Source organism: Eurosta solidaginis, chromosome 4 (assembly GCF_040869045.1).
Source record: "Eurosta solidaginis isolate ZX-2024a chromosome 4, ASM4086904v1, whole genome shotgun sequence".
In the NCBI taxonomy this organism is placed as follows: domain Eukaryota; kingdom Metazoa; phylum Arthropoda; class Insecta; order Diptera; family Tephritidae; genus Eurosta; species Eurosta solidaginis.
The window spans coordinates 263,676,441-263,694,510 of NC_090322.1; the positions used below are offsets into that span (position 1 = coordinate 263,676,441).

An 18,070-nucleotide genomic window follows, 5' to 3' on the forward strand; every position below is an offset into this window, starting at 1 on the left:
GCTCAATGAAACTACTATTCAAAATAATACTGCTATTGCTCGCTAGATATCGTCTTAATCGCAACTGCTTGACAACTCAAATCAAACTGAATTACTTCTTACTCGCCTGCCCCGCTTTTATAGTTTACGCTGCATACTTCTACGCTCTTCCATTTCCATAACTTACCAACTATATTCGTGTGTGTATAGTTCTCATATAGTTTCTACTTATTTACAATTGTCTACTTTTTAACGCTTCTCAGATGTACATATGTGAGTTTGTAGTTTACAGTCTCCCGCACACACATAAGCGTATAGGTAAATTCATCTGTGTGTGACATCTCATCTCTCGCTGCCTTGTATGTAAATGGTGCTCGTCGGAATGTGTACATATGTGTAGACGCAATTATTGATTCGTTTATGTAGATACATAATGATTGAATTATTGATGTGCATTCACGTCACTGCTTAGCATCGGCCTGGAAATGGCAGCACTCCTTAGTTTTGCTAATATTCGTAACAATATATATACCACCGATCTTTATGATTTTTTCAGACAACAATATATGCTATATACGTTAGCATTCGTTGAAATTTGAAGCCTCTAGCTCTTAAAATAGGGCAGTAATTACGAAAACTTTCTTATCTGAACAATCGGTTGTGGGGGATATATACTATATATACGACCGATCTCATCAACTTTTTCAGGCAACAATATGTGCAATATACGAAATTATATGGTGAAGTTTGAAGCTTCAATCTGTTAAATTGAGTATGATATGACAAAAATCCTCTTTTATCGGTTGTATGGAGGATATATGCTATAGTGGTCCGATCCGGCCGGTTCCGACAAATGTCTAATCGGACACCCAAATACACCCGCTCACCAAATTTTATCAAGATATCTCAAAAATTGAGTGACTAGTTTGCATACAAACAGACAGACGGACAGACGGATAGACGGACATGGCTAAATCAACTCAGCTCTTCAACCTGATTATTTCGGTATACTTAATGGTGGGTCTATCTATTTTCTTTTAAGGACTTACAATTTTGGGTTTCGTGATGAAATTAATATACCATTTAATTTTCATGAAAGGTATAAAAATAGGTAGGTACTTTGTGTGAGGATGCAAAGCTTCACGTTTTTTATGGTCTGCCTGTAAAAACTATGACTACGAATCACGTATTTCAAAAATATATGACCTAAAAGTAACTATTTGATGAAATTTGATGAATTTTGAAGCTTCTAGCCGTAAAAAAGGGGCAAAAATGACAGTTTATATAAAGTATATAATATATATACCACCGATCTCAATGATTTTTTCAGACATCAATTTATGCTATAGACGTAAGCATTTGGTGGAATTTGAAGCTTCTAGCTGTTAAAATGGGGCCGAAATCTCAAAAAAAAAAAATATATATATATACTATATATACCATCATATATATATTATATATATCACCGATCTCTATGATTTTTTGGCACAACAATATATACTATATACGTAAGCAATCGCTGAAATTTGAAGCTTCTAGCTGTTAAAATGGGGCTAAAATTGCGAAAATATATATATATATACTACATATATATAATATATATACCACCATATATATACTATATATACTACCGACCTTTATGATTTTTTCAGACAACAATATATACTATAGGCGTAAGCATTTGGTGGAATTTGAAGCTTCTAGCTGTTAAAATGGGGCCGAAATCGCAAAAAAAAATATATATATATAATATATATATACTATATATACCATCATATATATATTATATATATCACCGATCTCTATGATTTTTTGACACAACAATATATACTATATACGTAAGCAATTGGTGAAATTTGAAGCCTCTAGCTCTTAAAATAGGGCAGTAATTACGAAAAGTTTCTTATCTAAACAATCGGTTGTGGGGGATATATACTATATATACGACCGATCTCATCAATTTTTTCAGGCAACAATATGTGCAATATACGAAATTATATGGTGAAGTTTGAAGCTTCAATCTGTTAAATTGAGTAAGATATGACAAAAATCCTCTTTTTCTGAAAAATCGGTTGTATGGTGGATATATGCTATAGTGGTCCGATCCGGCCGGTTCCGACAAGTGTCTAATCGGACACCCAAATACACCCGCTCACCAAATTTTATCAAGATATCTCAAAAATTGAGGGACTAGTTTGCATACAAACAGACAGACGGACAGACGGACATAGCTAAATCAACTCAGCTCTTCAACCTGATTATTTCGGTATACTTAATGGTGGGTCTATCTATTTTCCTTTAAGGACTTACAATTTTGGGTTTCGTGACGAAGTTAATATACCATTTCATTTTCATGAAAGGTATAAAAAACACGAACTCTTAGTTAAAAACGAAGAAATGTGCTAGAGGAATTTAGCCTATTTCACGCCACCCGTTAGGTATGCATTTTATATGAAAGAAAGTTCGATCGGCGCGGACGTGTTTATTTTTGCTCCGCAGTTTTTGTGTGTATTCCTGGTTATCTTTATGTTTTTTTCCAAAGTGGATCTGGGAATGATCTTTAATCCTCAATTAATAAATGATTTGAGTTAGTGACTGGAATCTTGTTCCAAAGTATATACTTACTATAATTTATCTACAAATGATAAATGCAAAAATAACTAATGTTTTCTTATTATTAAATTTTTTACTATGCCGTGTGTGTGTGGTCAAAAGGTTGATCGTGGTCAGCCGAAAGTATGTTGTGCGAAGTGCAATGACCTCTTCCACTTAAAGTGTGTGAACATATCATCGACTGATCTCGAATTTCTTCTCGCATCAAACAGACATTTTTTCTGTAAATCTTGTACGGCAGAGCGGCGCGCCTCTATACGTAGTCCGCCACCAAACTCTCTCTCTCTAGTGCCGTAAACAGTATCGGTAACAATATGAGTGCAAGTGAAAATATAAGTAACCAACAACTACTTTTGCTTGACTTTTCTAAAAATATTGAGGCGTTACGCGCTGAAAATGTTCTCATTCTCACTACAATGAATGCGTTAAAAGACGATAACATTAAACTGTCGCAAAAGCAAGATGCTCTATTTGCTGAAGTTCGCTCTCTAATATCTTCGATTGTTGATAAAATCACAGAAATCTCTACTTTATCATTGGAACTAAAGAATGTGCATAGTGTTGTTGCTGCTTTTGCCAATGGGCAAATTAATGGAGCAGTTAAATTTTCTAGTTCCTAGTAGATCTCTACGCTCTCATAATATATTCTACGGTGAAGTTCTGAGAACCAATTACCTTAGCTTTGCCCCTCTCACAAGAGGTCTCGAAGAGTTTAATAAAATTTCCATAATGCTAAATCTTGACGTTGCAATGCCCAGGCCTTTGTTTAAGTTACGGATTGAGTCTTACTATCGAGAAAATTTATCTCATCCTTGAATTAATTAATTTTAGTTGCTTAGTTTTAAGTTAATTTGCAAACTTGTAAATCTAGTCAGTAAGGTTTCTGCCATTGACTCAATAAATATGAATATGAATATGAATATGAATATGAATTTGCGCTTTACCGACTTTAATCTATCTATATCTATAAATCTTATAAAATAAAGTCGCTAAATACCATGTATGCACATAACTTCACACAGAATGCTCCGATTTTAAAACGGTTTTTTGCATTTGAAAGCTTAGCTACGTGAGATGGTACAGTTAATGTAATATGAAGGTATATATTATAGGGGCGTTCCAAATTGCTAAAATGTAGTCAAAAATCATAAAATTTTTGTTCACACAGCTATAACTCATAAACGGATAGATGGATTTAAAAAATTATACTTTTCAGTAAAACTTTGAAATATTTACCTTCGATCTGCATCAAAAAAAATACTTGATTCCTTTCTTATATCAGCCAAATGGTTTAAACAAAAGGAACATTTTTATCAAGAAGTGCCTATGTGTGTTTGTTCGCTGTGAACTGTCGAGCTAATTGTTTTTGAGTGAGGCTTGATGCGACACATACATACGTACATATATAGTATTCGCTGCGTTATTTAACCTCGGGCGTAGGTTTATAGGTATGGATAGATGTACATCCAGAAACGATATAATATAGAGACATTGCATAGACCAAAGAGCGTAGATTAATAAGAGGGAGCATTGTAGAGTCGTTCATTCTCCACAAAGTGGAACGGATACACCAGGAATACACCATACGTTTTGCCCCTGTTTCGTTTTCACCATCGGGATTAAAAAAGTCATGAGCATGGGTATTCGCGCAATTTTAGTGATGTAAATTTCATGGCGTCAGCGCCAATGCGGTGCCAGCTCAATGGTAACTCATTGACGCAATTACTCCAAGCGAATTTTTGACGCTACTTAGTAGTGAGTGCGTAGTACATTTCACTTGCGCTATAGAGTGAAACGACTTTTGTGTGTCAGGCACGAGTTTGGTGTTATTGGCGCTACTGGCAATGATGACACTGAGCTGATGACGGTAGCGCTGGAAGTTCAGCTTTTGAATCAGAGAAAGAATTGATGACCCGTGTAAATTATTATGGCTTTGGCTATTATTGGTTGTGTATTTGAACCAAATAAATGTTGCGGACATAACAACCGGAGCCATTTTTGAGTTGTATATTTTATATTTAATGCACAATTAATATGGGTGTGTTTGAGCAGCCAAATAATAACAGTAGTATTGCTAAAGTGCTGCTTAATTTCCTAGTGATGATCAATAGATAGTCAAAATTTCGTTCAACGAACGCGCGAAATTGCCACATCTGCTCAAATTTTCCATTGTTGATTTAACTTAAGCTGTTATGCCAACATTTTTCAGCCAGCTTATTTCAAATAGGTCATTTTTCCAAAAGCAAAATAAATTACAGCAAAGATTACAGAGTTAAACAGCCTTAAAAAATCAGCTATGTTGAGGCGGACAGCATAGCAAAAAGTATGGTGAATTCCTCGCGCAGCCGTTCCACAAAGTTTTACAAGTCTACAATGTACCATCTTATAATTTTTAAAATCTTTGCATAGACGAAAAATCGTGTGAGGCAAGCTTCACAAAATTCTAGTAGGTCACATTCACCACTTACCACAGCAGAATTTGTTAAACTGCCACTGTCTGTATTTGTTATTTAATAATTATTTGTACACTTTTTATTCAGATAATGTGTTCAGAATTTTAACTTTTACTCACTAAAACTCCAAACAGTGTATTTCTGTGCTTAAATTATGTTAAAAATTGTGTTAAACTTTTTGGTGTGGTGAAAGTGACCTACTAAAATTTTGTTACGCTCCGCTGCTTTCCACCGAAGTTCGCGCATGCAATATCTTTATATTCAAAAATTTTTGGTACATCTCTACATAGTATAAAACAAAGTCGCTTTTGCTGTCCCTATGTCCCTTTGAATGCTTAAACCTTTAAAAATACGCATCAGATTTTAATGCGCTTATTTTAATAGAAAACGAGTGATTCAAGAGGAAGTAACGGATGAACATATTTGGCTGAAAATTGGTGGAGGGGTAGCTTAGAACCAGGAGACAGACATAGGATAATTTTTATCCCGTTCTGGATAGGGTCTTGAGATGAAAACGTGAACCTGGGTAATCCTGGGATATGTTTGTACAATATGGGTATCAAATGTAAGCTGTTTATAAGTATTTTGATACGGGGTATTTTTCGTACCCGCGGGTAACTAGGGTCTCGAGATATAAGCGAAAACGTGGACGCGGGTACCCCTAGAATGTGTTTATAGAATATGGATAACAAATGTAAGCTGTTGATGAGTGCTTTAGTACAGGGTAGTTTTCATACTATTTGTGAAGAATCTCGAGATATAGGCCAAAACGTGCATCAGGGTAACACTAGGATGTGTTTTTACATTATGGGTATCAAATTGAAGCTGTTGATGAGTGCTTTAGTACAGAGAAATTTTTATACCGCTGGGTGACTAGGGTCTCAATATATGGGCAAAACCTGGACCTTGATACCCCTTCAATGTGTGTGTAATATGGATATCAAATGAAAGTTGTTGCTGAGAGCTTTAAAGTAATTTTCATTGTGATATTCGATTTAGTTGCATTGACTTGGCAAAACTGATAGTTAGATGGAAAATAGAGGATAGACCAAATTTAGGGCAGAACAACGTCTGACGGGTCTGCTAAATTTGTATAAATACATACATATGTAATATGTAAGTGTGACACAAAACGAAAATTTCGAGTAGAATAGAGTATACCTTCATAAAAAATAAAATAAAAATATAATAATATATATTATGTAATGAGAAAGAAGGCAGAGTTTACTAAACAAAATTTTTATTAAAGAAAAAAATAAAGTACTTAAATTACGAGAAAATTAATTGAAGTGAACAAACAGTTCCATATAAAAACGCAATAAGTGCACTTAGACTTTTTCCGGGTTTTAATGTTATCACTAGGGAAATATGAAGATTCTAATGTTCGGATATTTAATGTTGGGACTCCCATTGAGATCTATGCACGTAATTAATTTGTATTAAATTTGTAAACACTCCATTTAATGAATATATATGACCATATCTACATTAAAATATCATCTGTGTACGATATAATACTAAGATATAACAAAGCAGAATAAATTAGAAAGAAAATAAAAACAAACAAAAACATTGGATTATTCACGCAAACATATTTACTAAAATGAAATTAATTTCATAACTTTAAGCTGCATAAACAAATTAGGGTTATGGGATCTAAGCATCCGATTAATGGATATATAATCCAACAAAGTTAGCCTAATAATAAATATAGTGGGTAATATACTGCTTATGCAATACGGCTGCCATGATGCCGGTTGCCGTTTTCACCTAAAACCAAAGGACGTGTTTTTTTTTTTCATTTAATATACAACGTAAAATTGTCCTATTCAGTCAAGTTGCATTTAAATAATAATAAACTAAGTTGAAATAAAAGAATATATAATAAAATAAAATAAGAAATAAAATAAATTAGCATAAAAGACAATATAAAAAATTTAATGTTATATTTTTGTAACTTTTTTTTGTTCAATATTAGACCTACTTTATCTAAAATGAGGATAAATCTGCAAATGCAAAAACATTTTCGGGAAAATTTTCCATTAATTGTTATAAATAAATTTAGTAAGTTTCTACAAGAGTTAACTCATTATTTTTGTTTTCATGTTTTTTTGAAAACAACTAAAATAAAAAACAAAGCATCTGTTAAATAAAGACCTATGTATTTACGTGTAAGTGAAATTTGCCACAAAAAATGGGCCGGTCAAAAATTAATTCTATTTAAGATTTTTTGGTACGCTAAAAATTATTTTGGAACAATTTTTTAGGATTTTGGTAGAGGTTATTATAGGTAAGTGGCAACAATGGGAAGCCATGTTTTAATCTTTCACCGTCTAGCGCGTACGCTTATGTAGGTTTGTGTTTTAGAGCACTTACATAATTGGTCCACAGATGGCGCGCTTTTGTGCAAGAAAGTAAATATCGATATTTGGAGAGATTGTTGGATTTACAAAAAACTTTTTCTATTAATTATAAACAAATAGAGTGATATTTGTTAACAAAAATAGGACTATGCACTGCGACTGATGCATACGAATCGATTCATATAACTTTTATATGATTTTACGTATGCTAACCATGCGAAGCCGTCTGTCAATTGATTGTATGGAAATTTTCTTAGGGTATTAATATACAGATTGATGACGTAAAGTAAAATATTAACCCTCGAGAACACGCGCCTCGTAAGATAGCACGGATTCTCGCGCATGAGCATTTTGCTCACTTCATGTAACAATGTAACTTTTTAATGGATTACGATTTTTAAATATTTCCTTTTTAACATAGTTATAGTACCAAAGATTTTTTTTTTGCAATTATGTATTTATTTAAGAAATTCACACTGTAAAATTATATAAATTCATTCAATCAAAACATAACCAAAAATTTTACATTCATACTTTAGTATATTAACAAAAAAAATGCTTGTAACAAAATAAATAAATAAAATACGAAAATCAGTCTTCGGTAAGATTGCCATTTACGTTGCTTTCGAAGCAATATGGGCACATATACTTAACGTGTTCCGTGCAAAGTAATTTTCCACATAAAGTGCAGCCTTTTTTTGAACGTCTGTTTTTACTCCTGCGGCAAAGCTCGCAAAAACCAGGTTGCACGTGTTGGTTTTCAGGTTCTTTTGCTGGTACAATGCGATCCATAGTATTTCTTAAATCAAGAGGTAAAGTTTTTATGGCCTGCCGATTAGAAATATGTGGCTTTATTAGCTCGAGAGCAATTTCCTTCAGAAACGTCCTCCTCTGAGTTAAATTGCCTGTATTTGATTTGTAAATAATTTGTGCGTTTATGCCAGCAATGTCAATTAGCGTGAAAAAGAGGCGCATTGGCCACCTGCAGGTTTTCCTGGAAACTGAATATGTGCCTTTCATTTGGTCAACAGTGTCTACACCCCCTTTCGTCTGGCTGTAAAAAGTTATTACTTCGGGTTTCTCATCAGATGTTTCATCATTAGCTTGGCCATCGGTATGAAGAGATGATAGCATAAGTACAACTTTTTTCGTTTTTTTTCACTGGAACGTAAGAGACAAGAACCTTGTTTTCGGCAAATGCAGTCATTGTATGTGGTTGCGGCCTTCCTTTTGTTGAAATAAATTGAGGTGGAATTTCCATTTTATTTTTTCTTATTGTACCCACAACGGTCGTTCTATGTTGTTTGTATAGTTAATCTGATAAAGGTATTGAAGTAAAATAATTATCCATGGTAATGTTTCTTCCACTATTCAAAATTGGGGCAGCAACCCTTTTCACTATACTCGCAGCTGAATTATCGAGCTCATAAGGACCGCTTGGCTGTTTACCACAATAAACTTCCATTTTGCAAGTATAAAATGTTCTTGAGTCAACTAAAGCCTTAATTTTTAAGCCATATTTGGCCGGTTTGCTAGGGATGTATACTCTGAATTTACAGCGTCCTCTAAAGGATTCAAGCATTTCATCAATAGTACAATACTCTCCAGGAATATAGCAGTCACTGCAAGACTTATTAAATGTTTCAAATAATTCACGAAAAGCTGCTAAGTTATCAGTTTCGATTCTCTGTAAGCGAGAGTCAATGTCATCAAATGGAACAACACGGAGCAAAAACAAAAAACGAGTTATGGACATTGCGGCTCTGAAAATATCAGGAACAGTTGAGTCTTGAAGCCACATCTCTTTTAAATTCAAATGATTCATTTTTTTTAGTCCAGCCATGTAAAGGATGCCAATAAATTCATTTATTTCAACCGCATCTGTCGATTTGCAATCCCTATCACGTGCATAAGTGCCTCTAATTTTTTCAATATATATATTTGTATATGTCACAATTTTTTCTATCAAAGTATTCGACAAAAACAAAGCCACACATTCTGATGGATTTCGAGCATTTTTTGCTATACTTTTAACTCCTGGCAAGTGTGTTATTATATTACACTGCCTCGTACGAACATTGCGAAGGGGTTGACCAAGTGCCCAATTGGTGCACTTATCTTTTCCCCAATACACACTGCGTCTACCTCGTGGTATCTCAGTATACTCACAAATGCCGCCCTCCTCCTCTTCCTCCTCCTCCTTCTCAGCGGATTGTTCAGAGTCAGTGTTGTGGTCACTATTTATTGTTTCACCATCACTATCTGAAAATAATTCATTTTCATCATAACCCGAGCTATCATCGTCTAACACTTCTTCCAACCAGGCAGCAAGTTGTGAAGTATCTTTTGCACAACGACGACGTTTTCGTTCCATTTGACCAACACTAGGAAATACTAATATAAATATTGTGAAAGAAAGTAATCTTAGAGTTAAAACCGAGGTTTTCAACAAAAAAGATAAATCTTGAATCACTTACATTAGCCGTGTTTTTTAACACGCGCGTATACGTTTCGTTTGCGCGTGTTAAAAAACGCCTATCTTCGCTTAGATAATGCTTAGGAGACCCATCTAGCGGCTGTGGTAAAACAACTAGCTACAGCAACAGGGTGTACCGAAAAGCGGAGACGCAACGCTCTGATGGCCATAGGGTATAACATATAGCTGAATCAGTTGCGATGAATTGTGGACACACATATAATACATAGAATTAGTGTACAGGGTGAAACAAAGACACATATTTCAGTTACATCTGAGTATAATGCGTATTGAAATTTAGTAGGACAAAATTTATGCGCAGCAATTTCAGAGGTGTATTTATAGTTTGTCTCTTAGCAGTCAATATAAAGTTTAAGCGTAAACGGATATACGCGTGTTAAAAAACACGGCTATTGTTTCTCGCGCAATGAGCAAAATGCCGCTCTTAAAAATCAACAACCCACCTACACACCGATCGTGCACTAATCGAAATAAATGCTCGTCAAAGTACGAAGCACAACTAATAGTGAAGGTACTCACCACAATAAGTGCCAGAATTCCATAGAACATAGAAATTTCGCGAAATGAAAAATTGCTTGAGCAAAATGCTCATAGCGCGTGTTCTCGAGGGTTAAGTACTCAATTCTGAAATGCTTACATACATATACATATATATAATATGTACATTTACTTATGTAGTGTAAACATAGGCCATACATATGTAAATGTGTTAAAACGAAATTAGGTACAATGGTCTTACAATAACTAAAATCTCTATGTTATCAGGTTTTCGATAAATATTCTCTAATAATTACGCTTTTAACACCTTTTGCGATAGCAGGCATGGGATTATATACATATATATGAAATGAAATTGTGAACAAATTTTCACATGCAATATCTATGTATGCACGTATCTATCGACATATGTATTAGGGTGTCCGTTATTTACAAATTTGGTTTTCGAAATTGCAGAGGCTGTGAAATTTTTAGTTTATGCCCTAGAAGAACTATCAGACTTTGTATATACATACGTAAATCTCTTGTACTTTTGCAATAATTTTTTTCTTACCTCATCCAGTTCATACAAAGAAGTGGCAATCAATTATTTTTGAAGTAAATAGCAGACACCCTAATTAAAAATTCCCAGATGTGAAATAAGGTCACTCTTATTGTTGTACTATAGTCAAAGAAAATACTGGATTTCAACTACAATTTTCTGACTGACTTCAGGCAGATTAGAATTTTTTATTTAATTTTGCTGTTTGAGGTGCCAGGTAACAAATCCATTTTCTCTCCCATTTAATCCATATACTAATCCAATACGTTGGGCGTCATTTATATTCTTTTTACCAACCATAATTAAAGCAAAACTTAAGGGTTACATTTGAACTAGTTGTACTAAAACTTCTGTCCGAAATCTGAAACTTGACAATTCATATAAAGAAATTACGGGTGTATGAGTAGTTGGATTGGGATTCATATTCGTTGTGACGTAGATCATAACCTTTATTGTGCCGACTGTAGAGTAGTGTTAGCAGAATTTGTTCGACGAACTGAGGCAGAAACTCATTAAAGCATCATTATTCATGTTATGAGATAATTGACCTAGCTTTAACATCTCTACCGCTGTGTCTTCCTGCATCTATCACTTTCTATGTACATAAGTATGCTGTTACTGATGATCTGTTTCTCACCAAAACCTATTTCATAAGCGCGTGCTTCCCGAAGGCAGTGTCATATAATGTCCCCCATCCTGAGCCTTGAGTCTTCTCTAGTAAGAGATAGAATCAGCTATTTTTGTTTAATATCGTAAGGCTTGCACAAGATCCTTGAGATTTTGAGCACCAGCTCGGTGGAGTTTGGCGTGAAGATTTGTTCGAAAGTAGGCATACCAGGTTTGAAGACGCACGGGTAAGCTTCAATCGCTTTCGAGTGCACGTGCCGGTCTTTCGAGAAGGCGCTGAATAAAATCCTCCATCCATCCATCCATCTCGGGGACTGAAGGTTGAGACTAAAAAAAATTATTATTTGATTTATAACGACCACCCTAAGGTACATATAGGGTACATATACCCAAGCATTACTCATTTCAGTCTTACAGATATGAATTTTTTGGCTATTGCCAGAAGGCATAGCCCCGCCAACTTCTCCAAAATTTTATATATGTAGTTGTGCAAATACTGAAAGATCACGTGAATGTACATGAAAATTTCGTCAAGATTTCTTGAGAACTTAGGACGCCTAATAAACACACACACATACACAAGCGTTCGAAATTTGTAGACGAGCCCAATTTATGAAAGGTCAAGCTATGCGTAACAGCCTATCAAAATTTAGTTGCATTATAAGCTCGAAATGTGAATAGTGTTACTAGAGATGAGTTTAACCAAGGCCAAGCAATAGTTATTTAACCTAATCCGGACCGCAGTGGATTGTAGCACGATTAATCTAAAATCTTAGTTAACTCACCTGAAATTACCACATTTCCCATATATGTCAACATCAATATGGTCTTGTAGTGCTTCAGCCAATTTTTCCCGCTTCGATAATGTGTCACAATGCGATACAAACCAAGCAGCCATTCTCGATTTACCTTTCCACAATTGCTCTATAATCGTATCATTCCAATCCGTAGGTACTTGACGCCATTTAGCGTGTATAGCAGGTGCAACTAATTCTCCAGTCTCAATGTCCTCAATAAACTGATAAGGCCATACCACATCCGAATCGAGACGATAACTCATAGTTAAATTGTAAAAGCCCTCTTCGTCAGAAAGTACATGTTTTGTCTCACCGGGTGGTTCCATTAAAGCAAATAGATATTGTTGATGGGCTGAACGTTTACTAGGTACTGATTGTATAAGTGGAAAGGGTTCTGCTGTATGGAAGAGCACGGCGTCGAACATTTCAACGGTGGGTAAAAAGTCACGATTGTTTGTTAGCTCACAATGATATTCAGGACAATGTAAAACATCACGAAAATAATCAAGGCCCACAGTGTCTTCGTCCAAACTCCAGCGTTTATCCGCAAAAAAACTTGTCCAAAAGAGTATGGTACGTGGACGCCTTTCTGATTTCACTGATATCAATTCATTATCGATCTGATGCTGATAAGCGCGTAAAATTCTGTATTGGTTAAATTCTGGTGAATTGCTGTATATATGAACGATAAGCAGGAAGGTGGCGAAAATTCCAAGGCTTATAAGAATAATTACAAATTTTGTACGTCTCATCGTAACGTGGTTTGATATAGGCGCCACGGGCTTGACTGCGTTCGTTTGGCCATTGGTACGGTTATCAGGTAATATAGGCGCGGCGACGATTTCGTGGTCGTAATTTCGCATGGCTATGCCAGTGCTCTCGTATCAACCGATCAATTTTCTATGCATTACTAGACCATTTGTTCACGCCGCCGCCTAACCAAAGTAGTTTCGATAATTTAATGTAGTACCTACTACCTTAATTATCTCACTATTTCCCGCTCTCCTACTTACATATGTACATGCATAGTTACGCCGCCGTGTGATTGATTAGATAAACAAATGCCGTTTATGCTATTAAGTAAAAGAGAGGTATAATGTAGTCCAAATACTTAATTATCAATAACCAAAAAAAAACAAGTAAAACAAATTTACTAGAAAACAACAAACAATATGTCTATGTGTCATGCATGTGTATGTACCCTGTAAAAAATCGTGCGATTAATCCCTAAATATTAAAAAAGGCAGCGAAATGAGTAAAATAAAAAAGATTACAGGGGATGGAATCGAATTATTTAAGAAAAATGCGGAGCCCTATACCGAACCTAAATTACTTTTTGAAAAGCGGGAAAACAACTTACATCAAATAGATTTGATGGCTTGGCAAACAATCTGGTTGTGTGTCTGAACCGAAAGGGGCCTAATATTCATAAGTTCCCATATGGGTACAAAGGGCTACATCTTCTATATCTATATAAAATTCAAACAAACGAGACAACTTATCGATTCATTGACACAGTCTCGCAAGCTGTGCATTATCAGGTTGAGCTTCTTAACTCCTTGGAGCCACCAGGAATTCCTCCTCATCGATTGATCTTTAAAAAAGGGACCATAATAATTATGCTTCGTAATTTGGATCCTACGCGCTTATGCAATGGGACAAGGCTTATCATCACAAAATATTTACCAAATGTCATTGAAGCAATGATTTTATCGGGAAATTTCGAAAACAACAAAGTTTTCGTACCAAGGACTCCATTAGTTTGGTTTTCGCAATGTCTGTCAATAAAGCTCAAGGACAGTCATTAGCTATATCACGATTCAATCTCATGTTTCACCCATGGCCAATTATAAGTAGCCTGCTCCATACTTGGCTCATCGAAAAATCTTTTTATTTATACTCCAAATAATATTTTAAAAAAATATTGTATATCCTATGGTTGTCCGCAGTACCTAAATTCGCAAAAACACAACCTTAAAATTTGTGTTATTTATTTTGCATATTTTTATAGAAACGTGGGGTGAAACCCACGCGCATAAACTAGTACCTTCATATATGTATTTTGGCCGAAGCTCTCTTTGAATTTACATCATGCTTCCTTTTTATTTTTCCCTAAAAGGCAGATGAACCTGCGCTAGGAAGCTTTTCATGACAAAAATTAATTTTTACGCAACTGCCATGGCACGAGATGTGAATTTTAAAACATTTTTAGTAAAATCTTAAGAAATATAAAAATTTTAACGCCGCTGGACTGGAAAAATCGTGCCGGGTGCGGCAAAGATGACAGCAAAGATGACATAAAAGCATGTGGTGTGGATGAACTGACATTAGACATTAGATGTAGAACTTTGAGTTTTACTTGATTCAAGTTTGGTTTTTTTTCTACTAGTTTGATGCCAGTTATAAAATTAAAGTGGTAACTAGTGCTTTTTCGAACTAGTTTGGTTTTCCTTCCGCTTATAATATTTTGGTAATCTATTGAATGTTTATTAAATGGGAAAAGCATCTATTTCATTGTAAACTAACAATATTAAATAATATTTGATCAGTGCATTTACATTCTTAATGGAAATTTAGAATAAAGAAATTTATTTAATTAACACTAATTACACTGGATCAGAAATTCCAATTTTTTTCTGCACCAGAGACGCCATTATGAAATTCCTATGTGAAATCACCCCCTGATTTCGAAAATCAAGGTTATTTTTATTTCTATGGTAACGTTTTTGAGATATTTACGAATAACGGTTTTTTCCAAAAAAAATTGGGTCCACTTAATCATATATATCTCAAGAACGAATTGAGCAGTGCCAAAAGGGTTTTAAGCTTTTAAAAGGTAATAAAATTTGCTATAAACTGTGCATACAACACTTTTTGTAAAAATATAAAAAATTTATGCTTTGCGAGGAAGGATCTCGAAAACCTTTTTTTTTTGTTTTTGCAGATTTGTTTTTTTCTCTCTAAGCTCTGTTTTCTTACAAAAAAATAAGCTTTCATTCAACAAAATCGAATCGTATATCAGTTAGTTAGCGAATATTAACACATATGTACCAGTAGGCTACTTAAGTATTAAATGTGAATATTTACATGAATGCTTATAACTTTTGTATTAGTTCATCGATTTTGTTAAGTGAAAGCTTATTTTTTTGTAACAAAACAGAGCTTAGAGAGAAAAAAACTAATTTGCAAAAAAATTTAAAGTTTTCGAGATCCTTCCTCGCAAAATACAAATTTTTTTATATTTTTACAAAAAAATGGAAAAAATCCGTAATGATTGTTCGTTATCTTTGAATCTTCAGGGCCTAGTAGTGAACAGTTTATAGAAAATTGTATTGCCTTTAAAACCCCTAAAACCGTTTTGGAATTGCTCATTTCGTTCTTGAGATATATATGATAAAGTGGACCCAATTTTTTTTTTTTTTTTTTTGGAAAAAACCGTTATTCGTAAATATCTCAAAAACGTTAGCATAGAATTAAAAATAACCTTGATTTTCGAAATCAGGGGGTGATTTTATATAGGAATTTCATAATAGCGTCTCTGGTGCATTTTGGCTGTAAACCAATGTTATTAGGAGGGCAAACGTACAAACTAACTAAAAAAATATTTCGAAAGCAAAAAATCACTCTCATTTTGCATGTTCTAAGGGATTTTCGCCTTTTGAGTGTAGATAGGCACCAAACTTGAAAGTAATCCCGTACGTTTTCTAATCAAAAACAAGTAAGGAGGGCTAAGTTCGAGTGTAACCGAACATTACATAGTCATCTGGCAAATTACAGCTTACAAAACTTTTAAATTACCTTCTTTTAAGAGTGGGCGGTGCCACCATTGTCCAAAATTTTACTAATTTTCTATTCTGCGAAATAAGGTCAACCCACCTACCAAGTTTCATCGCTTTATCCGTCTTTGGTAATGAATTATCGCACTTTTTCGGTTCTTCGAAATTTTCGATATAAAAAAAGTGGGCGTGGTTATAGTCCGATTTCGTTTATTTTAAATAGTGATCTGAGATGAGTACCCAGGTACTTACATACCAAATCTCATTAAGATACCTCAAAATTTACCCAAGTTATCGTGTTTACGGACAGACGGGCGGCCGGACATGGCTAAATTAATTTCTTTTTTCGCCCAGATCATTTTGATATATAGAAGTCTATATCTATCTCGATTAGTTTATGCCGTTACGGGGTACCGTTATGCGAACAAAATTAATATACTCTGTCAGCTCTGCTCAGCTGAGTATAATTACGTTTATCTTATTCTTAAAAGATTATAAAAAGGTTTGTCCCGCATATTTTTGAACTCGATAGAAAACTTAGGGGAAACAATTGGTTACTGTCTTCCTGAACTCCCCTAAAGTCATCTGGGTGGAAGGTTTGTGTGAGTTCAACATTATTATCATTCATTGGCTCTTAACAGCTTGGTGATTTTAACCTATTTTGCCAAATGCAATACCATCGATTAAGTTTGTATACTTAAAGTTATAGAGATTAAACAGTTACTGTTCCCAAAGGAAGTGGAAACGCTCAGCGTTTTCCCAGAAAAAAAAGCCAGTATATACGCTATTCGTGAGCCAAGCTTGTCCAAATACATCCATCAATTGTGGTGTGGTTCAGCCATAAAACCGATTAAAGTGAAACTACTTTCAAAGGTGAGAAAGACCCCCGGCAGATGCTTGCAGACTACTTATTGCCTATTTGTATGCCAAATTTCATCTAAACTCGTTCCGTCGTTTTGGCTAGGATTTTTCGTAAATAGGAGCTTTAAGTCATAGGGCCATGTTCACGCATGCACTAATCTTAAATAAATCCACAAATGTTCATCTACACGTTGACACACATTTTCATGTTTCCGTTCAAAGAGGAAATTCGATAATCATCTCAAGGCGTAGGAAAAGGTAGCGACATCTCTAGAACTTTCTCATATTGTTGTTGTTGTTGTAGCGATAAGGTTTCTCCCCGAAGGCTTTGGGGAGTGTTATCGATGTGATGGTCCTTTGCCGGATACAGATGCGGTACGCTCCGGTAACCCAGCAGCAATAAGGTGCTAGCCCGACCATTTCGAGAACGATTTATATGGCCAAATTAAAACTTCAGGTCATCCTTCCCTCCCCACCCCAAGTTCCATGAGGAGCTTGGGGTCGCCAGAGCCTCGCCTTTTAGTGAAACAGGATTCGCCGCGGATAGGCGAGGTTGACAATTGGGTTTGGAGAAGCTATATATAGCGCTGGCAACCTGAAGGGTTGCGCTACACAGCCTCTTGAATATGGTATTTTAGTCGCCTATTACGATAGGCATACCTACCTAGAACTTGCTCAAAATTACCGTTTGTCAATGGGAAAATTTATACGGGGAATCTAGTTATTAAATTACCAGTTAGAATATAAAGATAATCTCGATATATGCACATAGATAAACTATGCATAAATCACTTTACTTACTTACTTAATTGGCACTTAACCTTTTAAACGGTTATGGCCGTCCAACAAGGAGCGGCAGTCGCTTCTTTGCTCTGCCAAGCGGCGCCAATTGGTCACACCAAGGGAGTTTAAATCGCTTTCCACCTGGTCCTTCCAGCGGAGTGGCGGCCGCCCTCTACCTCTGCTTCCATAGGCGGGTTCCGATAGAAACACTTTCTTGGCCGGAGCGTCGTCTTTCATTCGCATAACATGGCCTGGCCAGCGCAGCCCCTGCGTTTTAATTCG

The 18,070-nt window shown here is 35.2% G+C and overlaps 1 protein-coding gene across 1 annotated transcript in view; it reads right to left on the minus strand.

Annotated features, from left to right (window-relative positions):
* Nucleotides 1-18,070, minus strand: part of FucTC (alpha-(1,3)-fucosyltransferase C) — a 45,502-nt gene that overhangs the window by 11,599 nt on the left and 15,833 nt on the right. Inside the window, exon 2 of the mRNA XM_067785887.1 lies at nucleotides 12,357-13,441. Within this exon, the coding sequence (XP_067641988.1) occupies nucleotides 12,357-13,231 (875 nt within the window). The 5' untranslated portion in view covers nucleotides 13,232-13,441. The remainder of the gene's footprint in view (nucleotides 1-12,356; nucleotides 13,442-18,070) is intronic.